General features: G+C 32.6%; 1 protein-coding gene across 1 annotated transcript; it reads left to right on the top strand.

Annotated features, from left to right (window-relative positions):
• Positions 1-329: 329 nt before the first annotated feature.
• Positions 330-25,560, top strand: LOC100373314 (serine/threonine-protein kinase PLK4-like). Its single transcript, XM_085497961.1, has 21 exons — positions 330-430; positions 2,472-2,567; positions 6,414-6,509; positions 7,600-7,714; positions 8,560-8,672; positions 9,844-9,932; positions 10,165-10,261; positions 10,760-10,818; positions 11,393-11,469; positions 11,790-11,875; positions 12,237-12,508; positions 13,045-13,193; positions 14,443-15,167; positions 17,933-18,034; positions 18,172-18,427; positions 19,013-19,146; positions 19,469-19,560; positions 20,426-20,715; positions 21,378-21,475; positions 21,794-21,900; positions 23,280-25,560. Exons 1-21 carry the CDS (start codon positions 395-397, stop codon positions 23,374-23,376), a joined length of 3,186 nt encoding a protein of 1,061 aa, XP_085354087.1. The 5' UTR covers positions 330-394; the 3' UTR covers positions 23,377-25,560.
• The last annotated feature ends 462 nt before the right edge of the window (positions 25,561-26,022 follow it).

Below are 26,022 nucleotides of genomic sequence, written 5' to 3'. Positions count from 1 at the left end.
TTTTAATGGCTAAAATATCATTATCCTTTATTTTTCAAATATTTTAAAAGTCCGCCCTCTATAGATCTACTATTCGTTTTCTTCGTTTTAGTGAGGTCAAAGGTTTATGTAGCCTCGTTGTCGTTACACGCGCGTTCGTTCAAATGTGTAAGTGAAGACGAATGTGTTCTGGATACCGATGTTTTACTAAGACTTGGAATTACGATACTTTGCTGAATTATTACTAAGATGACATATGGCAAGTGGTACAAATGACGAAAAGAGGTACCACACGAACTGATTAACAACATTCAAAGGGATTCGTTACGTATTTATCTGAAAATTGTGTAGCTGTTTTTGTTTACGTTGGGTCTCGACTTTCAACAACCAGTGATCTGTAAGAGGTCAAGGTAATATGGCTGTCCCCAGCGTCTTGGGGGACTGCATCGAGGTGAGTTTTCACATTTTCTTAGGCTGTATTGGTATAAACCAATAACTTTTGGTGAATTTTATAATCTGTTATGCCCTAGTTAAATGACACCTTTCACGTTACTTCGTAAATTGTTTAGTTTGTGATGTGATTTAAACTGTCAGTCGATGTGTCACAACATGCCGCCTGCGGACCATTATTCGTTTCTGTGCCTACAACATAATGACGATGGTATGTTGGGCGGCAAAAATAAAGAGAGCGAAAACAGTTGAGCTTGGATTAACTTGTTTAAGTTACCGTTTGTATAATTGTGCGGATAACGTGCCAAACCCAGTATATAAGTGACATTCCGGTGAGATGAAATGAGACCGACGTCTTGTGGGCGACGTACGTTATGATCCGTAACAATACGACTTCCGTGGTTGATTTAAGTCTATGATTTGGTCAACATGTATTTTCATGGCAAGCCTGTCAACGCGGCATAACCGTCAATTTCACAAGAATGGAGGTACGCACGTTTTGTCATGGTGACGCTTATATGCTTGTAAAGTGTTGGTTTTCACGTAACAACAGGAGTAATATATGCACTTTACCTACGGAGAACGGAAAGCTATTGCATTATTTTTTTACTACGTCATAATTCTACATTTTATAGCATACAGTTATAACTATAAACACTCCCAGCAATGTAATGTCGTACATTTAGTTAGAGTGATGATATTAATTCATTTAATACTTATTTTAATTTGTTGGTGTATATAATATTACAAAATATTTTACAAGTAATAATTTTAGTGTTTTTAAGGCATTTCAGTCTGTTTCAGCATGTAGGTCAATGGTTTCAGTTACTTGAATATCATGCCTGTATTATAGCTCTCTTAGTACATATTTGCATGTGTACTTGTCTACTTGGCACACCAGTAGTTATTTGTGTAATATCTAATATCTTATTATCTATTTATGTTAGTGATTGAAGAATTCATAAATTGAACCAGGCGCATCAGCACCACCACACACCACTGATCTTTGCTTTTGTATATGTCTATGTGGACATTGTTGTGATTACTTTATTTTTCTTGGTATCTATCTATTTAAGTGTACACCTTCATATTCCTTACTTGTGGTACATTTGTAAAACTGGTTTCCCACTAATTTAATTTGCATCTAAATCTTACACAAACATGTCTAGGCTAGTTGTATTGTTCTGACTGTGATTGACTATGATTACATTTTGAAATAATGAATGAAAACTTCCCTAAAAGTGTTGTCCTATTTGTTACGCCTAATTTGCTCATTATTACTTTCAGACAATACTGTGAAAGACTTATTCTCCAATGTTAGAATCACAACTTCTTGCTCCTCTTGTTATTTGATTTTGTGTTGTCTTTTCATTTATCACTCTTGGATATATTTTTTTACGAGTCACACTTCACCACAAGTACATGTAGGTTATTACTAACATTGTGAAATTATTATGATTGCTAAACGAGCTGTGATTATGATAATTTTTATCAATATCAATAATGACATTAGCCAATAAATTACAGGGACAACATGCGAAAACAGTTTTTTTCACGTTTTCAATCCATGTACCGTAAAATCTGTATTAGAAGCTGCATCTGTAATATAAGTCGCACCCATTCTTTTTGAAGGATTGAGAACCAAAAATTCACCATTTCTCATACATGTAGATAGAAGATAATAGAAGCCGCATCCCCTCTGTTGCATTGTACATGTACCATTTTAATAGAAGCTGCGGCTTCTAATACAGATTTTACAGTACTATAATACCAAGGTAAAATGTTGTTGTGGTACAAAAAAATGGATTGTGAGATAACAAGTAACATTAATTTATAATAATACAATGTAAATGGGTAGAAAGATGGTTTTAGAGATGAAGAAATTATGGTAAAATATCTTTTACACACAGTTCACCAAAATATAACCTAGTCCATGTTAAAATATTTGCAGAAAGTCTATAATCTTCATCAAAACAGCAGAGCTGAGCCATTTCTTGTATATTTTTTTATCTTTTATTCTTTTTCTATTATTACTTTTGTAGGACTACCAGGTTCTTCATCTGCTTGGGAAAGGTGGGTTCGCCTGTGTGTACAGGGCCCGTTCTTTGAGTTCAGGACTTGAGGTGGCTATCAAAATGGTAAGTATTGCAGAGGGTCTATGGTTCAACACTATGATCTTCAATAATTGATTCCATTGACACTTTGATTCTTACCACCCTGCTTGTTATATTCTACAATGACTGTGATGTGCTAATTGATATTCTTTAAAATATCACTGTACATTATCAAGAAATTTGTAAATTGTATAGAGACTTTTATAGTAGTTGATTCCCACATCACCCAGGGTTAATTTTGGCCATAGAAAACCTCAGGAGTGACTAATGGTCAATGTTCAAAGTTTCCAAACTTAACTGTTGGTGTTTTTCTTGAGATACTAGTACCCATTTTTTCTGAAGATGGGGACTATATCATGGTTAATAATAGTCAATAGAATTTTGAGAATATACTGTATTGTGTTAAAACTGTTGTTTTTGAAATACTAAAATTAAAAATGAGAACCTGTATGAAAATACTAAATTAGATTACTAAATTTTTCACGTTGCTAGTCATTATCCAAATTAGTTAAATGTACAGACGTGCAAATCATATTTTTTTATGTTTTTTGTTTGAATTTCAGAAAGGAACATTCAATTCACAGAAAAAAATAAAAATATTTCTTGACAATTTAAAAAAACAAAAAAAAAACAAGCTTGAATTGATTTGGAATATACAATGACCAGAATTTATCTGGATTTATCTGTTTTCATACCATATATAGTACATGTATGTGAGTTCTGGTCCTATTATAAAAAATAAAATACTGTTTGTTTTTGTTTGTCTTCAAACATGAAATACTTGGCTTGGTGATAGTCTGTAAAGTTTGTCAGATGTCACGGTACACGTATATGAAATCTGAATCCTTCTCGCCATCATGCGTGAAATCTACTTGAGTCAAGACAATGCCGACCTCACAGCTACCATACAATAAAACTGTTCACACGAATACATTATCTAAACGTTATACCGGTAACAGTGCTTTACAATAACATGTATAGTGACAAGAACAATTGTTTACCTGTCTGGCCTAGTTTCAACTCACACCACCATTGTAATGATCAGAATTATTTTTTTTCAATTTATACTTTTACATACCAATAAGTTGTAGCGCTTCATTTACATTGTCATTTTAAAGGAATAAAAAAACTGGACATTTTTCCCCCTGTTTCTATATTTCTGCAAAAGCAAGTCTGAACAGGCTGCATAGAATAGCGGGTTTAACAGTTCTAAAGTATCAATTGGCACATCTTTCATGAACACAATAGAGCTTACTTGAAAGTTGCTTCGATTCCAACGATTGGCAGACAATGTGTGTGACACTGACAGACTGTGCTTCCCTATTGATTTCACAGATAAATAATTACCTGTCGCTGAATCTGAGCTTAGCTTGGCTGTGATTATCTCATAAACAGAGCTACACACAAATGTGATAGAAAGCCTTTTTACTACAAAGGGTACATATTTATTCAGGGATACCCACAAACTTGGCAACCACATGTACCACAGTGATCTTAAGTTCTGGATTTCGTGTTTGTTTAGATTTATATTTGGTGCTGTTTAAATATTAGAGGTACAATATATAAGGGTACAATGACAAAGCAGAATTCTGACAAACTAATTTGTGTAGTGCATGTACATCACATCTTCATTTAGTTCAATATTGTACGATCCACTTTATTGTCTGTACTTGTATCAACATTAGTAGTCAAGCTGTCATCTCCTCAAGACAGTGATAGGCAGAGAAGTACCGGTATGTGTAAGGCTGTTGGAAGAAAACTTATTGCAGCTGTATTGTCTGTTAAACTCTTTTGAAGTATTTAACAAATGTACTAAAATGAGCGATGAATTGGAATCGGCAGTGATTTTGTTGCCGAGTTATGTGTGTCAGAACTAATTTATTTTTTATCTGTAACACCTATCCTGAAATGAAATGCGGTTTAAAATTCTTCTTTGGAAAACGTTCAACACAACTAGCCTAGTAAGTGAGTAATGTTCTAAGTTCCATGTTTGGCAACGAAATAAATCTCTCATAAGACAAAGATGGGACAACTGTTCATCAAATAAATCCAGACTTGCTTCTCAACAAGTTTTGATTAATTTAAATAAGTAGGCTGTATTGAAGAGACATCAGTTTCGCAGACGATTGCATTGATTTGTTAGTGCTCTATAATGCTGAAAACTTAGCTACAACAGAATCTACATAAAATGTTGAATTTGGTATACGGCACATACTCTATTAGTATACTCCAAATGCTACATACAAAATATACCCAATAATATAGTAGCTTTAAAGGGATATTACATTGAAATCACATTTCAATAAATTTCCAACATTACATTGTCATTACTAGAATGCCATAGAGTTTGTTGTGTTTTATTGTCCCTGGATTTATTTTTACCCAAATACCTGAAGTGTATTTACATTGTAACTCATCTGCACTTGACATATTTAGATTGTTTATTGTTGTCTCGTTAGTATGGCAAGCAGTGTATTCTCCGACCCTGCATGATTTTCACCATATTGTTATACATGGGATAGTGGAAAAAACATGACCTCTTCAATTATAAAAAAATGTTCAGGTTTTCAACTCTGAATAATGAAACATTTGGGGGGATAAATCTATTTTAGTTTACCATTGAAACATGGACTGTACAAAGTATTTGTAAGACAACTTCTACACATCCATTTCAAACCCATGTTTATTGATACAACTCGCACACCTTTCTTCATATTCCATAAGCAGTTTCTGCACATGTGTTGTCTTTTAGATTGAAATAGATTGTTATGTAGAAATTAACATTGAAGTTGATTTCTATTCCAACATCAAATCTAAATAACATTAACTGAGGCTAAATCAAAAATGGCCAATTACTTGCATGGATAACTACAAAAAACCTGAAAAACTGAAGGTGTATTCATGAATCTTAAAGGCCATATACAGTAATTAAATTGTTATTCAGCTACTTCACACTGATTAAAAATAAACAGACACCCATTAAGTTTCATTATCCCACTTTGTCCAATACCATGGTCGTGAAATTACTCAAAGGGCAGGATTTGGTATTGATCAATCATTTTCTTTGTTCAGCACTCATAGTAGTATTTCAGGGTGATAGCTGATTTGCAACTAAATGTAGTATTATCAGATGTGCTGTAATTGGTTTAAGGCAGTCCATTTTATCTTTTTTATGCTGACTTATTCATAAAATAATATTATGTACAAAACCTATAAACTTGGAAATAAAACATGCAGTAGTGTAAGTATAATCACTACATTAAATCAAGTGTAAATGACAAAAGTAAGTCTATGGTCAAAATAAATCATATTTTAATAATCCACCATGCAACAATGCATTGCATTCCTTGTTTTGCGAGTTTTTATATACATGTAGCAATTTTTTTGAGGAGGGCAAAAAAAATAAAATTAATTCCTTTTTTCATTAGATTTGTGTGATTCTCAAAGAATTGTAAGTGAGATCATTGATCGGAGAGAAGAAAATAAATAAAATAAAATGTTATTCCATGTATAACCTTGTTTCTCATCTGCGTGAGACTTTGGTACTTTGATCATGGTACTCCCATGAAAATGCAACTTGGATTTGTTATGCGGCGGGCAGTAAAAAAATGAAGATAAAAAAAATATTTTTTTTAGCATTTTTCTGCGCTTACAAGTCGGCGAGTGCAAGAAATTACGCTGAAATAAAATTATATTTTTATTTCATTTTCGGCTCCTGTTCATTCGGCGGGTTTGCGAAACAAGGGATAATAAAAGTCTGGCCTTAACAAGGAAATAATGAGAATGCGCAAAACATTGCTCCAAAATGGCAACATGGAAAACAAAGATGTTCTGATGTACTCATTTATTTTATTAACGTTTGAATTTCAGATTGATAAAAAGATGATGCATGCTGCAGGCATGGTATCCAGAGTACGAAATGAAGTGGAGATCCATTGCCAGCTCAAACATCCTTCCATATTAGAGGTAAGTAAAAAAGTATCGCACAAGTGTGTTTTGTAATTATTCCTGTCATGCGTGTAAAATACAAGATTCATTGAAGTGCTTTGGACACACGCCAGATGGGGCTTTTTGTATTCCTGTTTTCACAACTTCAGTTCTTTTTTCTTAAACTTGGCTCCACTCCAAACCTATCTCCCAACAACAAATCCACCCATTTTATTTGTTAGATGTTATAGGGTCATTACTCTGCCACGGTTTGAGGTTGTTGGTTAACCATGGCTGGTAAGGAGGAGGTGAGAGATTCGTGTTTGATTTTGTTTTTCTCTTGTAACTGTTCAAACTGAAGAATTATACAATCATTCTCTATTTCTTTTAGTTGATAATGCAATACCTGTTGATATGTATGTATGTGTCTTTAATAGTGGTGATCTCAGATTCATCTGTAAGCACTGTGTGCGTAGCCGTTGACGTGTGTGCTATATCTGTGCCATAGTGTCATGTATTTGTGCAAGTCAATACATAAAAAGAGATATAGTTTTATCAAGTTGTTATTTTTGAAATTATTGAAATGTACACATGTTACTTCATACACCCTGATAATTCATACATTTCAATGGTTTTGAAATTAGAAATTGTCATGCACATAATAAATTTATACAATAGATGCTATTGTCATATGGATGGTCTTCATGCATGTACATTTGTACCTTGACTGCAATCAGTATTGGCAGCGTGTCATTGGCAGCTATCCAATGTTCCCATTTCACACCATCTTCTCCTGTTGTTGTACCATCTCCTTCAACTCCCCCACAAACATACATGTTAGATGTACTTTATAGCCGATGTTGGAGCATGAATAAAGCCAATGAATTGATTGATTTATTGATTGAAAAAAAATTCAGTACTACTATCTCCTATTGTAAAAGTGACTTGACATAGTTGGTATATTGAGTGCTGGACGTGAACTCTACTCCTAATGGGGGTATTAACACTATTGCTCAGTAATTGCCTACTGCACATTCTTAATAATAATTTGTTGTCAGGCGTGTTTTTCTTCTTCACATACTCTTATCTGTGTTGAGCACTTCTGACTGTGGTTTCCTTTTATTTTCAGCTTTATAACTGTTTTGAAGACAACAACTATGTGTATCTGGTGCTTGAGATGTGCCACAAAGGAGAACTCAATAAGTATCTAAAGTCACACAATAAAATATTCTCTGAAGATAAAGGTAAAGCTATGTACTTTTCTCTTATGAGCGGTTTAATTCCTCGGTCTTATATTTGCTCTGAAAATTCCTCTGAATATGTGTATTATTTCATTTGCTATACTTCAGTACTGGTATGCTACGTAGGAATGTTGCTAGTAATTATTTGATCTGTTATTGTCAATTTGAGAGCGTGTTATTATGTGGAATTACCTGCATAAAATGTCCCAACAAATTAAGAGTACCAGTACTATGTTATTTCCAATATACTGTTTGCATGAATTTGTAAAGAGATACCGGGGTACTACTAGCATCATACCTAGGTATTAGTAGAGTAGAACACTGCACACACACACACACTGGTATTCTAGGTAACAGTGAAAATATCAGTTTAATTCTATGCCATGATGTATAGTTAGAGAAAATCTTTCGTGTAACCCTCTTGCAAAAGTAATGTAAACGTTTAAATTTTCGTTACAAAATTATCCCTGACTTGGAAAATCACAGCAATTTAGAGTACTGTAAAATGCTTTTTCACTGAAGGGATGATTCAGTGAAAATAAAATTCAGTGAAATATACTCTTTTTCCTATATTTGACATTCAACTCAACAATAAGTGAAAATATACAACTCCATACACAAAATCCTTACGTTCTTTTCAGTAAAAATGAATTCACCTTAAAATAAATTATATTACAGTAATAGAAACTACCTTATTTTTAAAAGGGGAGAAGTAATTTGAGACACCGCCTCTAAACATGCGATAATACCTGTAATAGTTTTAGATATTATATTAGTCAATTTGTGTATCTACTTCCACAAATGTGCAGTCTTTCTAATTGTAATTCTGTTATTTTTTCATATTTTAGCACAACATTTTCTACGCCAAATAATTCTGGGTTTGCTGTACTTACACTCCCATGGTATATTACACAGAGACTTGACTCTGGCTAATGTGTTACTGACAGACCACATGGAACCAGTATGTATAAATAAATTCATTATATAAATATACTTAATTAATATACTCAAAATTGTTATGTATTGAAAATATAGTATTTGCTCTATTGGTAGTGCATGTCCTCACGCAAATTACAGAGGTTAAAGATGTAATATTTTAATGATTTACATTTTTTTTTTTGTATAGGCAATAGAGCAAATATGACAGTTATTGTAGTCTGTCATAGTATTTTAATAGTGGAATTTAATTTTTCACAATCTTGTGAATATTGAATATAGATTATTGTAAATTTGAGTTTAATAAGAATAATATTAAAAGTACCGATACTGTACAAATACATTATTTTTACTTGAAATTTACTCTCACTGCTATTCTGCTGAAGGATCTGAATACTTTCATGCCATATGGTTTGCATAATTATGACATTAAATCCATGTGTCAATCCAATTTGCAGATTTCAGTTAAAACAATTCATAGCACATCAAGTACCACTGTCATGTCATGCGGCTTTGTGGATGTGCACCATCTTTGCAATAATCTCAATACACTACTTCTTTCATCTGTTTCAAGTGACTTTTTTTTCCATTGAACAAAATAATACTGTTTTTTTCTCGTGTAGTGCTGTAAAAAAATTTAGTTTTTACGGTTTTTGACCCTTCATAGTGTCTGGCATGTGTCCAAATAATACATCTAGTATGTGTTACCTGTCTATGACATGGTACTCCCCAAATAAGCAAATTGTAAACAAATTAAAATGCAATCTGAGACAGAACAGCTTTCACGCAGCCTGTCATTCTTACCTGTTGCATTTATTTCATTATGGTTGCACATATATTGTGACGAAATACTGTAAAACACATTGAAATAGCTGCATGCCATTTTAGTGAGTTTGACTCAATGCATGAATTAACAAAATCTTAATTTAGCTAAAGTGTCGACTATCTCATTGTGAGAATATACTTTATTCTAAATTAGTGACATCTTGAATTAGCGAAATTACAGGTTAGCTAAAATTACATGCTAGCTAAAAAGACATGGTGTACAGTATGCAATGGAAGCGTGAGAAATGGGCGGCGTGAATGAAATAGTTTTATAAATAGTGACATGTATGTAGATGTGACATGTTTGCAAAAACTATACTATATGAATTCAAACACCTTTTTACAGGCATTTCTCATTTTTTCCACCATAGAAAATTGCTGATTTTGGTTTAGCAACGCAATTGAATTTCCCCACTGATAAACACTTTACCATGTGTGGAACTCCAAACTATATTTCACCGTGAGTACATTCTTCAACTTCAAAATCTTGTTTGATTTTTTTCATTTCCAGGATATGCAGTTACATAACCCATGTTAGATTCAACTTTGTATATTCTCTTACTCAATATATTAACTTCATTTTCATCTTCCAATTTTCCTTGAAAATATTATTTATATAAATGAGTTGTACTGAGTAGTTAATCTGCATGATGATCACTTTAATGTTGAATTTGCCTAATTTTGCCTAACAGAGAAATCGCCACAAGAAGTGCACATGGTTTAGAATCTGATGTCTGGTCATTAGGATGTATGCTGTACACCTTCCTAGTAGGAAGACCTCCTTTTGATGTAAGCATAACTATTGTGTTACATTATACTAAACTAATATGTACATAGACCTGGTTCAGAAGTTTTCTATTCAGTCAATGCATAATCGATTAATAGGACATTCCAGTACTCTGTTATGACCTCAGTTATCACAGGGGGAGTTTCATGATAAGATTGGCAAAATTGTCCTGTATTAATAAACTGTTGCAACATGTATTCGTGTACAGCAAATATATAATTTATTGTGAACATGAAATAAAATGCGATCCTAATTACTGTCATGGACTCCTTTGCATGTGACATTTTCTTGATTTCAATGAATGCTATGAGTTTTACCAATTCTTATCGCATATAATTGATAGTGTAAGTTTTATATTATGTTTGGTGTTGTGTATTATACAAATTTAAATGTAACTATTCACAGGATTCTATGATTGGATAATAATTACATTTAGCATTCACAGTGCTAGTCATGATTTTTCTTTCTTTTTTTTAATTTTGCTTTTTTTGCTTCCCTAGTCTGATGCAGTAAAAAGTACATTAAATAAAGTTGTACTAGCGGAGTATGAAGTACCAGAGTAAGTACTGTGGAATACTTTATTTACTCTTGGAATTTTTCTGAAAGGGGAGGGTAAAACATTGAAAAAAAAATATAGTGAAAATACTTTTTTTGCAATGGTTTGAATGTCAATTATGACAATTTAGTGAAAATCTGTTATATGTGTCAACTAATTTGTGATTTTAAGCTGAAATTAAATTTGGCTAAAACAAAGTAATCTACGGTATTACTGTGGCAACAAATTTGTTTCATGTACCAAGTAGGCAATATCATCAGCTAATTGGTTGACAATGCATCTGTGTTGCAAACTGTGTTGTTTTAACATCTGATAATGATCTACTGACTTGTGATATTGCTGGCTTGGTATATGAATTCCTGGCCATTAGAACAATGGAATCAGAGATGTGTCATTATTCTTGGAATAAAGTAAAAAAGTGATTATGATTATTGCATTTTTGGGCATTTATGAATAGTTGTTTTTGTTTAAGTATTCTGATACATTTATCACTTTCATAAAATAATAATTAACGCTATTTTTTTGGTATTGATATTACCAGGGTATTAATACAGATTTTTTTTGTTTTTGTATGTAGTTATGTGTCAGATGAAGCCAAAGACTTGATTTTCAAAATGTTGAAAAAGAATCCTAATGATAGGATAACTCTCTCAGGTAATACACTTGTGATATTGTTATTTTAAATACCGGGAAAACTGGAATATTCTGTTTCTAGTACCCCGGCAATTACCAAGATATGATGATATATTCGTTTAAACAAAAAAATAATAGTTCAAATTACTATGCATGTGCCACTGTTCAGGATACCGTGAATATGTCTATAACCTCTACAACTTTAGGACACACTGGCTCTACTTATTGCATTTAAAATTGTCGTAAAGTCACATTGCACTGTCGTGACCCAAACATGAAATACATGTATGGCTGCCATGTTGATAATAATTTGGTTTTTTTTGTGTGTTTTTTTTTCCTAGGTATCCTTGATCATCCATTTATGATAAAATCAGAATCTTCTAAAATAGAAGATCAGAAAACTAAAATGAATGGAGTTCAGAATTTGGTAAGGACAGAAAATATATTTTATCCCAAATGTGATGCTTTGTTGTTGATTATTAAGGTGTGGATAGCAGTCACCCCTATTTTCTAATGCCACTGCCAACATCTTAACCCCCCTCCATCCATAGAATAAGAAAGTTAAAACAAATATTAGAGGTATGTTTTTGTTTTCAATATTACCTCTAAAATTGTTCTACTGTATTTTGGGTGTACCTTCATACCGTACTAATTATAATCTACTGTAGTTAACTCAATGCATGACACTGTCATGCTTCCATAAGTCCGTTCATATTATCTTACTTTATCAAGTCTACTATTATTTTACAAGTTGCTAAATCCTTGCCACTAATTTTTTTTCCCCCCAGAAAACAATTGACATGTCTGTTGACAGTGGTCATGCTACTATGGCAACCGTATCCACTGGTATCAATGTTCCTCGTCAGCCGTCTCGTACCAGACCACTGAAAGCTTTTAGTCAGGGTAATTTAACACCAGTGACATCAGAGAGTGAGAAACCTTCATATTTTAGCAAAGCAACTACCTCAGATAGTATGAGTAAAGTGAATTCTAAACAATATGAAATGTGGCCTGCAGTTAAAAAGCATTCTCAATCATCTAATGACAACAGAAGAACAGGGTAAGTTCTCATCACGTTATCAGGTTATCTTTCCCAAGTGTATTGGCATGATATTTTACTTGTAAAATCTACACGGAAATATTCAATTTCAGAATATTTAGAATAGAGTAAAACCTGTCTGAACTATCCTATTATGCAAAATAATAAATCGTCAAATACAAATCTTTGATTATAGAATATCAAAGTTAAAAACAACTTTCCTCGGAAGTCGAAGATGCAGCATTTTCCATGCGCGTGCATGCTGTTTTGGGGTCTAACGTAAATTTGCAGGTGTTATAATATTGTACTTCTGAATGTACTAATCAAATTCTCTTCTATCGACTACCAGCAAACTGACATGTTTTTTTCAGCCATGACAAAGCAGCAGTGTTTTTGCACCCAAGTCTTGCTACTTCCGAGAAAGTCGTCAAAGATGTCAAAATATGTTGATAATTCTGCAGAAGGAAATAACTTCACATTACATATCAAATTATTTCTCAACCATAGTGCTTGATTTTGCTAGCACTTTCATTTTAACTTACTTGTTTTGGTCTTAGGTCCTGTAACTGCAGTCAGAGTGGTTCAGGCAATCATGTGCAGTCGTCCTGTCAACATCATGCAAACGTCTCATCACAAGATGTCAGGAGGAAAAATAATAGTTGGTTGGATGGTGATAGAAAAGCAGCAACACAACCTGCCTCTGGTGGTAAGTTATCTTTATGTACTGAAATCAAAAATGATTTATGACAATCATTTTTGCACGTCAATAGGCCATGCAGAGTCTTTTTGTGCATTGTTGAAAAAGGCATTTTTTTAAAGACGTTTTTAAAAGTATCGTATCAGTAACTGAATCATTAGTCTTATTCAAACTCTCACACAAGCTCAACAGCTAGAATTTGTTAATTTAATATTGAAACTGCCCACTTTCTATAAAAAAAAAAAAACTTGAGTATAAATTGAAAAGAATACTATATCTATTTTCATGTTTTGTTCTGTGGGTCTCAATTTTTGCCTGCCATATACTAAAAAAAAGTTGGATAATGTTATATTTAATTTAGAGTTTTTTAGTGTGATATTTGTTCATAGTATTTAGGGTAAGTTTAAATATTTGTTGACAACATGGATTTTAATGTTTCACTATTCTCATATTTGGAATATGAACATGCAAAATTTTGTATTTCTCATGCATTGCATCATGGGAAAGGTCCACTTAAAAGGTGCTTGCAACAAACAAACAATTTATTAATATTTAACCCGTTCTTGAATATGAAAATTGTTAGCTTAATTCAACTATTGTCTCTAAATGCCTCTGGACTAGTGAGAAAAAGGTAGTGTACATAGTTTTCTTTTGATATGGGTTTTGAAGAGAGTTTATTTTATTTATTACAGTATTCATAAAATCTATTGTGAGTTGACAAGAAAACCGCACAAGTACTGTAAATTTACGGGTCACTAACTAAGCAGTGTCTGTCACATCAAAATGACATGTAAATGAACAAAGGAAAAAGACAAGATATAACATGACTTCTTATTGCAAATGCATGCTGGAAGTAGGGTGGGCAAACAAGTTTATGTGTTTTAACTGTCTTGTCTAGACTGACTTGTCAAAGAAAGTCAATATATCAAAACTACCAATTAATCTGAATTACAGTGTAGAATTCTGAAACGAGGTGCCATTCAACGGTTTACTGTTATATCATTTAAAATGCACCCATTGTATATTTCACAAAAGCAACTTGTCCAAACTGAACTCTTTCTAGCTCCTTCTATTCTCTGGGGATTTGCTGACACACAAAAACCAAACACTCATGTTTGTGTTTGCAAGTCATTTTCACAATCTATAGCTCAGTGATTTGATCAAGTTTCGTCTAATTAACTTTTCATATATCAGTAAAATGTAAAATTTATCTTCTTGTTTTGTATTTATAAAACATGTGTACTGGTTTATATTGTAGTTCGTGGAAGCCACTCAGTGACACAAAATATTTATACCTCAACTTCAGCAAATGATCACAGTTATAAGTGCAAGACGAGTCATTACAGTGAAATTAAAGAAAACGGAACTGGAGATCACAGGAGATCACACAAATACAATAACACTGGCAGTAGTAGTGTATTACATGAACAATCGAGAAATGCTACAACAAATACGAGTAGCAGCGGTTACGTTGGTTCCAGCCTTGAAACTACTGACAATCATGACAATACCGATGAATATAGCTCTGTAGATGTCTCAAAATATTCCCGTGGTACTGTCAACGGAAAGGAGAATTCTACGTATCAAAACTGTGACAGGACTGTGAAAAGCTATAGTAATATGTATGGGAACGAAACCAGACTCCCTAGTGGAGTGAATGCGAGTGAAACTAGACACCCTAACTCTGTGTGTAATGAGAACAGACTCCCTAGCACCTCAGGAATAAAAACTGATCATTATAGATATAGGGAATGTAAAGAAGAAGGTCGAGTTGAAAGACAGGAGCACAGTACTATGACAAGGAATAGTAAAGAGCAGCTTGCAGAGGCCAGGATAGAAGGACGTCATGTACACACATCTAAACATGAAGTAAGGGAAGGATTACATGCTGATAGTAACAGTGCCAAAACATTAAAAGATGTCATATCACCTCTGAAAGCACAGCGCTTAAGACCTTTCAGGCAAAGAACAAGAAATGCAGTGGTGAGTATAAGCTGCTTAAATTTGACACAATACAGGCAGTAAGTCAGAGCAAACAGAATATTATATTATATTGCTTTTGATGCCCCTTCGAAATTATAGTAAGATATTTCTTCTACATTTTCAATAAAATAAGTATTTACCACTCCATGTCACTACTTGGTACCTGCCGCCAATCATTTAAAATTCAAATTATGTATGCTAACACTGAATTACATGTAGTGTTCATGATTAGACTTTTTTTTTATATACAAACAAAATAAACAAAGAAAGGTTGGTGTTGTTAATTCAAACCCACATTCATCTTGAAATTGAAACTTAATTACAAATGGTATAGTACAGTTTTCTGTTCGGCAGCATCACTGGTAGAAAACGCTGAAATTTGTCATCAATAAAAATTTACGTTAGTAGTTTAGCCCATTTGTAATTATGAACATTCCTTTTTTTTACTTTTTGCTATCATCTCTTCAACAACAAGTTTGGTTATTAATTCTCTCCAAATTCAGAAATGTGTATATGTTTTCTTTATCTCGCATTGATACAAATACTGTAGAATACTTTATTTTCGCTTGGAATTAATTTTCGCTATTTTTGCTGAAGGAATGATTCAGTAAAAATAAAATCCACCGAATATACTTTTTTTTCCTATATTTTACATTCATCTCGTCAAAAATCAGTGAAAATGAAATACACACAAAACACCCAAAATGTCTTTTCAGCGAAAATTAATTCCAATTAAAATAAAGTATTTCACAGTATATCATTTTCCAGTAATCAGTGGGTGATTTAATATTTGAGAAACATTTGCTGATCCAAATATAACTAATATACATAAAAACGGAACAGAGCTGTACCAAAATTATAGTTAAGGTAGAAGCCTACTCATAAATTAAAAAACCAAGAATTTATTCATTTTGCAATAAATTGTACTCTAAGGCAATATAAGGATATTGACCTAAAAAAAAGTTGGGGGTCACCAGCCTTTTTTTCAAAAATTTATTGTTGTATTTTAGTGGAAAGTCGTCAGTTTGACACTATTATAACACTTACTAATATGCAATACTGTAAAATGACTAATTTTCACTGGGTTTAAAATTCACTGAGTTACCATTTCAGGCATATTCAGTGGGTTTTAAATTCACGGTTTCGTCATTTAGATAATGTGTTCTATGCTAAATTTTACATATTCACTGTGTTTTAATTTAGCGCATTTTTACAGTCAGCGAAATAAGCTAAATTAAAACCCAGTGAATAATTAACCCCTTTACAGTATTTTAAAATCTATCCTGGTGAAAAAATCATATATTGTTAATGATGGAGTACTTGTTGTTGTTCTGAATTATTTAAAAAGATCTGGGTTTTAAAAAGTGTCAAAAAATACAATTTTTCTTTAACATGTTAACATGTGTTCCATGGAATTGTTCTAAAAATAGCAATTTTCAAGAAATATTAGGACACGTTTCTCAAAAAGCTGAAGTGTAATACACATAATAATGCTATTTTATTGTACCATGGGACATTAGCTTCATGATTATACATAATAAACTAATGAACATTGTCATGCAATTTATGACCAATTTTGTCAAAAAGTATGACTAGGCTTCTACCTTAAGGTAGAGATGCAGGTTCGTGGGCACTTGGGAGTGAATTTTTTTTTTTTTGCTTTTTATTATCCAAAAAGTCTTGGCTATGGACTGTTGAAGGTTTGTAGAATTGTGAATAGTGGAACATACTCAAAAAACGATTTTAAAATATAGATAACTGGTGCAAAATTATCTCTTTTGAATGCTTAGCAAGATTTACCAAGGCTGTACATAAATAATACAAAAAAAACATGGTGGGAAAAAAGAAATGACGGGATCTCCATATTATGCACTGTATTTAACTTATTACAAAACGAAATTACATTTAAATTTGAAACTGTAACAGCCATTTTAATTATGAGCATTAGCAAACTTCTTACTGAGTGAATTGTTATGCAAATTAGCAATTATCTCAGTTTGTTTTTAGTGCACATTCCAGAACTTAAAAAAAAATAGCTCGTAGACGCTTTGATCTTTTGTTTTGAAATTTTCACAAATGATTGACAATGTGTTTATCTTCAAAACGCCGTCGGGGCATTGCATTTAGTTGAATAGTGTTACTGCAATCGTACAGACAACTAGCCTGGGTGTTAATTTATGCATAAACTTGAAGTAGTGAAATTTGAGCTGCTGCCCTACAAAATTGACAACTGGTAGACAGTTTTCAAGACGGCACTTTCTTCATAGTAAACAGATGTACACATAAACCAATTTTGACAGGAAACAGAAGCATGGTTTAGAAGCTAATTTTTTTTAAATCACTTTTGACCAAAAACGCACATTTTTGTGCATATTCCAAACTACAGTGTCCATAAAAATAAAATACTAACAAAACTTTAAAATTCATACAATAAGCTTTCCGAAAATATATAGTTTTGTGGACAAGGGAGGTCATCTTGGTTTCCTAATTAACCAATTAAAATACCTGTCAGGTAAACTGCATCTCTACCTTAAGTAACAAATTTCACCCACCCTCCGCATGTGTTTACAAGAGTAGTCATGACTACATTTTGCTTTTCTCAATGATTGTTTTTCAGTTAATAAATATGTGCTTCTTATTATTGACATCAAGAAATGTTTTATAGCACTTTTGGCATCACTCTGAACAAAATTAACACAATTGTGGTGAATAATGTATGGAAGCATGCAGGTTTTCATCATTATCATGCTGTTTTCATATTACAGGTCAGTATACTAGATGGTGAAGTATGTCTGGAGTTTTTAAAGTCAAGAGAACATCAGGAAAAAGTAGTAGAAGTCTACAAGATATCTGATGATGGCATGCAGGTATTTATTTATTTATTTGGATTTTTTTTAATTTTTTTTTTTTTCAAGTAAAAATTTAAATGCACTTGTTACTCTTTTAATTATGGTGAGTGAAATACAAAAAATAATAGCATTTTTTATTTTGTCTCTATTTACAGATTTGTATATTCCATCCTAACAAAGGGAAAGGTTTCCCAGTCAAGGAGTGTCCACCATCACCATCAACCAACCATCCAAAAAGTTTTAGTTACCACGATTTACCATCTAAATACTGGAAGAAATACCAGTATGCTGTCAAATTTGTGCAACTTGTTAGAACTAAAACCCCTAAAGTTACTCTCTATTCCAAGCAAGCAAAGTGCATGTTGATGGAGAATGCTCCTCAGGCAGACTTTGAAGTTTGTTTTTATAATGGTAAGTTATTAAGGCATTTGCTGTCACAGTCACTTTGTTTGTGTTTAAAGCGCGGTGGTTGTTAATAAACAATGTATTTTACATGCGTTGTATATGTCGCTATGAGTCCCATATCGAACAGGACGCGGCATGACGACTGTCGCCCTTTAAGCATTTTAGTGCCAGTATATGATAATAGGTAATGTGTATGTGTGTTATGATATGATGTTTAATAAAATAGATGTGGTGGCTCTAAAGTGGAGACTATTGTTCTGCAATTGAGTGAATCAGACAGTCAGACGTTTGTCTTCATCACAAATATGCAAGGTTTACATGTACATAAAACAGCAGTAGCTTTTGATAACAAAATAACTTCCTAGCTATTCATGAAATGGATATTTTAAAATTGGCTATGAGTTTTCCTCATTCATCACCAGACTTGGCATCCAAAACAATGATGTTCATGAATTTTGACTGCACTGAAAATGCTATAACTTACATGTACTTGGGTATACCCAAACTAGATGTTCTGATGTCAGCTAAAGAAAAACTTTCCAATTATACTAACTTTAGTGTTAAAAGTGTTTTTTCTGTTGTTACCTTCAGGTGCTAAGATACATCAAACACAAGGCTGTGTGCGTATAATAGAACCCACGGGTGTGTCCTACAGTCTAGAGTCCATTGGTGGTGTACAAAAGTTATCACCTGAAATCAGATCTTATTTGGATCATATGTATGAGGTAAGACTAACTTACATGATGGTATCTTTCAAATTATTTAATCCAACATTACAAAAATTAACTTGAAAGACTAAGTGAGTTCTAATTTATGCAGAACCATAAAATATTTGAGCAAACAAATTATGGGTGACATCAGTTATTTTATATTATGAACATTAGAATATTAACTCTAATTAGCTTAATAAATCTTTGTAAAAAAAAAATGCATACTCACTTGAAAAATGTTATATACTGGAGAAAGGTTATTCAAAATCTTTAGATTCCAAGGGAAATATGATATTTCTGTTAGTACAATTAATACAATTATATTTCTCTTTATCAGTGTCATCAGTGTTGTTTAGACCTGGAAGCTGCTATCACATCATTGGAACAGAAGACAGATCAGGGTCCTTACTTCCCTATTGTGGTGTGTAGGTGAGTGTACCACAATACTTCTCAAATACTAAATATTTATCAAGTTGATTTATGGAAACATAAATATGATTGTACATGTCAGTGTCCTATATCAGTAACCTACAAATGTATGTCTCAGTTCTAATGGCACTCCTCACTGCAGTCATTTTCTCAAATGCTGTGTCAGGTTTTAAGGTAGAAGCCTACTCATAAATTAAAAAAAAACAGAATTTATTCATATTGCAATAAATATATAAGCATATTGACCTAAAAAAAGTTGGGGGTCATCAGCCCTTTTTTCAAGAAATTGATGCTTGTATTTTAGTGGAAAGTCGCCATTTTGACACTATTATAACACTTTTACCACAGGTTTCTATGGCAGAGATATTATGCAGTATCTCAAAATCTAGCCTGGTGACATAGGCTGAAAAAATCATAAATTGTTAATGATGGAATACTATTTGTTGTTCTGAATTTTTTAATAAATCTGGATTTTAAAAAGTGTAAAAAGAATGAAATTTTTATTTAACATTGTGTTCTATGGAATTGTTCTAAAATAGCAATTTTCAAGAAATATTAGAACATGTTTTTCAAAAAGCATTACTGTAACACACAAAATAATGCTATTTCATTGTACTACGGGACATTAGCTTCATGATTGTATATAATAAACTATATATATATAAATGAACATTAATATATTGTCATGCGATTTATGACAAATTTTGTCAAACATTATGACTAGGTGGTGTGTTAAAACCTGTCTGCCTTGCCCATGATTGTGTAAAATATTAGTCAAATTTTGAATTTAATAGCTTTTTATTTTTTGGAGTATTGCATGTTACTACATGTATAGTTACATCTTTGTTATTTCGTCCTCTATCAGGAGACCAGCAAACTGCGAGTCAAAAACACCTGAACGATCACAACCACATGATCAACAACAACAGGGTCAGTTGGTACAACATCGGCCGACTGAGCAAGATTTAAGTCCAGCAATGCCCAAAATGCCAATATCAACATCACCTAGTGTGATGGCACCGCGTGTCTCACCGACATCATTATTGTCATATGATGGTACTGTGTATAGTACAAGAACAGACATGACTATGACTGCACAGGATAATAGAACAAACTTGGACCAAAGGAATGCATTTAAAAATAAGGATATGGAAGGTCAGTACATTTAGTCAATGTAATACTATAAGGTTATTACGAAGATACCTCAAAGTATGCATGAAGACAGTACAGCGGCAGTATCGGCCGACGCGCAGCGGAGGTCGATGCGACAGCGTACTGTCTGAGTGCATACTTTGAGGTATCTTCGTAATAACCTTATTATTAAACATCTTTTCCTACCAAGGATACATCATGGGAATCCCGAAAGTTTAGAACAGAATCAGCAAACTTCTTTGTATGGAGTCCGGTCAAACCCTAGTGGCAGCCATGTTTGTTTTTATTATTAGAGGACGCTTACGCGTGTAATCTTTCCATATTTGGAATTTGCATTTCCTAATATGGTAGGATGAAAATGCCCTGTAAAATACTGCAAAATGCCGGCACGCTGTAACTTATGGTGTTACGGTGACAGATGTATAATAATATGTAATATTGCTACATGACAGAAACATTTCACATTTTGTATTATATTTATTATTATAAGCTTTCAGATGAGGTGGTTTATATCATGTGTTTGTAATGAATATCTATTGGTGTGAAAGTACATGTTGTATACTTTATAGCATTTTATGGATAGCACTTCTAGAAAGTTTTGAAGCACAAATCTGGAATAAATGATTGCAGAATATCATTGCTTTATTTTTCTGTATTTGGTTTAGATGGCAAGCGGACGAGAAGAAGACCAGGAAGTTCTCCTAAGACTAACAGTAATGTTGTTAAAAGTGTGTTTGTGCCAAACATTGGCTGGGCTTCTCAGGTAAGGACTTGACAAATCAAGATAAATGAATTGAGAACGACTACTAATGGATTCACACAAAATGACGACCAATCTTATTTTTGTTGCCACTTTACCTATAGTTTCCTTAAGTCAAGCAGCATTAACCATAATTACAAATACAATGATATTGCTGAATTTTCACTATTGGGTGGGAGCAACAGGTGGGTGTGGTCATATTGTGTAATTCCCGTTGTTGTTTCAACCAAGTCGAATTCACAAGACAATTTTTTTTTTTTTTTATTTTCAAGATGACACTGTGTTTTATATTGCTAATTCATTTTCTTGTTTCATATTCAGATGTCTACTGGTGAAGTATGGGTGCAGTATAACGATGGATCTCAAATCAATGTACAAGTATCAAACTCAATGGTAAAATTTGTAGACTCCAAAGGAAATATATTCAGGTAACATTAAATGTGGAGAAAATATAACACTGACCATAACACAACTCTGAAATTGGTATCGTTGTCAATCATATGGTGCAATTGCTGAAATCGATACAACATTATAAAAACAAAGTAATATAATTAAATACTTCACAAAATACTGTATTGATTGACTGTCAATGAAAAAGCAACCCAACCAGCAGTTTTACAATATAACTCACTGTTACGCTAACAAAGTAGCAATATTAATATCAGCTTACCATTACAAACTGTTTGAACTATTAATATTTTGCAATGCTGCTGGTTGGGTTGTTTTTTCATTCACAGTAATTCTTTATTTGCTAGTTTCACCAAATTTAAAAGAAATGCATAATGTACTGATGAAACTGCTGTCTCATCTATATTTGATATGAGTTTATGAAGCTCCTGTCCCAGGAATTTATTTTATTGACTTATCTAAAAATAAGGTATCTTTCCTCTGCTTGCTTGAAATCTTGATGCAAAAACCAGTGCTTTAATTCCTTGTTTGGCCTATAGATGGCGCTGTTTATAATTAAGTTCTTCTAGGCATTCCTATGCATAAAATCTAGATTATGGCTGTATTCTATCATACAGATTTCTTAATTTTATAAAATTACTACATTTCATAGAAGGAATATATTTCAATTTAACAATTTCTGTTGAAATTCTTGAATTTTGCATATATTACAAAAATATTACTGGTGTGTTTTATTATAGCTATGCAATCTATAGAGAAATGTTCTTTTGTGGTTAACAAACTATTAGACCAAATTAGATTGTTCTTTGTTCATTGATAAAAATCATTACCGGTAGTGTTTATTAATATTATTACAACATATGGTTTTATATCATGTACCTATTTCTAGCATTACTTCCTTTTGTATGTTGATGGTATGCTTGCTATTATTGGATGACAATACACATATGTGTCTATTCAGCATTTATTGGTGTAGCATAAGTTTCTCTGAGTATATACAAGAGTTTATTCCCCATCACAGCCCTATAGAATGTATGAAGCCCATAAATTTCTCTGACCCACATTTTTTCTTTTCTTGCCACAAAAATGCTGTAAGGGTATACAATTGAAATACTGTGGAATGCTTTATTTTTGCTGGAATTAATTTTCGCTGAAAAGGCTTTTGGGGAATTTTGTATGGAATTTATTTTCACTGATTTTTCATGAGTTTAATGTGAAATATAGGAGGAAAAATATATATTCGCTGGATTTTATTTTCACAAAATCATCTCTTCAGCGAAAATAGCGAAAATAATTTCCAAGCGAAAATAAAGTATTCTACAGTAACATACTCAAAGCCCCAAGTACATATGTAGAGGAATGCATTAAAAACTCATCTATTTCTGCTTTTTCCATCCAGGTATAATCAACATGATAGAATTCCAGAGTTTGTCAAGGAAAAATTATCTAAACTACCTTCCATAGTTGAGATGTTTGTTACAAACACCCACGCCTAACTTTCCATAGATACACTAGGAACAATACTTCCATTGTACAGATGTTTGTTACAGTGCACATGCTGGACATTCCATGGACACTCTGGTAATGATACTTCTGCAGTTCGAATATGCATTGCCTATGCGAAACTATCAATTAACACACGGAGAATGTGCCTGCTAAACTTTCAATGGAGACTTCTGAATTGCTGCTTTTACTGTTGAGGTACAATGCCTAGCATTGTTGAGATGTAAATTGCCAGTCACACATCCATCCATATCTTTATCTCTCAGGAATCCACTTTATAATGTATTTAAAATTGAACAGATATTTCACTTTGAAGTGGCATTTATTGCAACTATATTTTGATTCTGAATGTATATACCCCCCGGTACATGTAAAAACATTACGTTGATGAATGTCAGAATATTCTTATCACAAAGCCTCACAATAATAGTCAGTCAAAAGAATGATTGGTACCATGTATCTGAAGTGGTCATGGTTGCTGCTACTGTTAAATTTACTGCAACATTGAAGCACCACAATTTTGCTGCATTCTTTTCGACATGGGTCCCATGCAATGCATACATCGCATTTAAAATATACTTCTATGAGTGTTCGGTAGCCCTTTTTCAGCTTAGTATGCAGATACAATGCATCGCTTCTGGAATTAAGACTCAAGAAAGCATGTCTACATGTATGTATGTGACAGCCTTCAATTGCATTTGAAACGTTCAGTATTTTGTGTACATAAATGTACATATGTGGTGCAGTAATAATAATGATTTATTAAATTATAAATATACCTTTCAAGCTAAAGGACATAAGGGTGGATTGGATTACATTATATAACAGTTCCTTTATGGTCAGTACTAATAAAATGTCAGTTGAATCAATCAATATTATCAGTAAGAGTGGTTTCCCATTACTAGTATATACTAAATTATGTTTCTTCTAAAAATGTAAAATGAAACGAAATAAGTTTGGGATGTCAAATATGTCAATATATGACAATTTATACTTTGTTGTATTGATATTTTTTGTAATTTACATTTTTATGTACATTTTTGTATAAAATAAAATGTTGTTATAATCTTTACAGAAATGTACCGGTACATCTTTTTCTGGTATTGTTTAGATTTCTAGTGTTATTTATGCAATGGTAAATGAAAGTAACTTGCTGTGTTTATTGATGAAAACAAATGTATGCTTTAATCAACAGCTGTTTCAAACATACTGTTACTTTGGTTATTTCATTTTTTAAAGTAATTGTAATATCATATCAAACTTACCCAGCTCATCTGTTTGTAATATTATGTTTCTGACGAAAACAAAAGTAATTTTAGTGTTCTTAGTGAAGCTACTTGCTCACATTAAGCAATTGTCTACTTAATATATAGTGTACACGAAAAGTGAAATCATTTTGAGTTTTTGCAGCAGCTACAAAGTTCAGTGAGTTTGTTAGAAAGCTGGGGACATGTTGTTGGCCTTAATAGTTCTCATGTTGAAAAATTGCAGTACAGTTTTAAAGTTAGTGTCTTCCATCTTTAAAGTTTTAGAGACTTTTACAACACTTTAGACTTGCTTTTGAAGTTTAAAGTTTTTTTTCTAGTATGTTTAGCCCTGAATAGGTATTGTTCGTGCCAGTGGTCGGGCAAGTACTGTGGAATACTTTATTTTCGCTGAAATTTATTTTCGCTGAAAAGGCTTTTTGGGCGTTTTGCTTGGAATTTATTTTCACTGATTTTTGATGAGATTAATGTAAAATACAGGAAAAAATGTATATTCGCTGGATTTTATTTTCACGGAATCATCCCTTCAGCGAAAATAGCGAAAATAAAGTATTCTACAGTATTCTGGGGAACAAAGATGTGATCTGTGACTGCAACCGATGATTGTCTGACTCAGGTTCTTATTATCACATCACAAATATAAATACATGTACTTTATCTAAAAATTAAAAACAGCTATGTAAATTATACAAAAACAAACTTTATGTGCTTTCTATGTTCATAATTCATTTTTCAAAATATTTTCTCCAAAATTCAGTGTAGCAACCATTCAATATTTTATTTTTATTTTCAAAAGATCTACATCAGCAAGTCAAGACTTTAGAATGGGTTGCATTTTATTAATACAATGTACATTGAACTGTAAATAATTTATTAACATAACATAATAAAGTAAAAATTTACATAACACAATATTTAATGTGAAGTTTTACTTTTCAGCCCTGCATAGTTGTTTAGTAGCACACAAAAACAACACTCAGAGTGATGCACTTTAATTATTTGCCACAGATGAAACTGCATGATTGTAATTTGCCGTTGATTAGTTCAGTAATCCGTTGATTAATCATGATACTAATTTAAAGTACATCTGGTATTTTGGTGCATATGACCTTATTTAATACAAACATTCACAGGACTGTACATTTCCCACAATTTGTCATTAAAAAAATGTCACTGGTTGGTATGTGATAGGGCAGCATTCACAGATTGTGTTAACATGCATCACTGAAAAACATTGACATGAGGTAGAAGGGATGTTCAATATGTAATGCCCCTGACCCATTTCTCATAGCAGGAGATTAATGAAACTTGGCACAGTTATTAGTCTCTCTCTACATAGGAACCACCCAGAGTTATGCATTTCTTACAACAATT

Source organism: Saccoglossus kowalevskii, chromosome 4 (assembly GCF_978046115.1).
Source record: "Saccoglossus kowalevskii chromosome 4, keSacKowa6.1, whole genome shotgun sequence".
In the NCBI taxonomy this organism is placed as follows: Eukaryota; Metazoa; Hemichordata; class Enteropneusta; family Harrimaniidae; genus Saccoglossus; species Saccoglossus kowalevskii.
This window is presented reverse-complemented; position numbering and strand designations above follow the sequence as displayed.

Coding starts and splice junctions, on each gene's coding strand:
- LOC100373314 (XM_085497961.1), top strand. CDS start 395: ATGGCTGTCCCCAGCGTCTTGGGGGACTGCATCGAG. Junction 7,715..8,559: donor AATATTCTCTGAAGATAAAG/GTAAAGCTATGT, acceptor TTCATATTTTAG/CACAACATTTTCTACGCCAA. Junction 21,901..23,279: donor TCCAAAGGAAATATATTCAG/GTAACATTAAAT, acceptor TTTTCCATCCAG/GTATAATCAACATGATAGAA.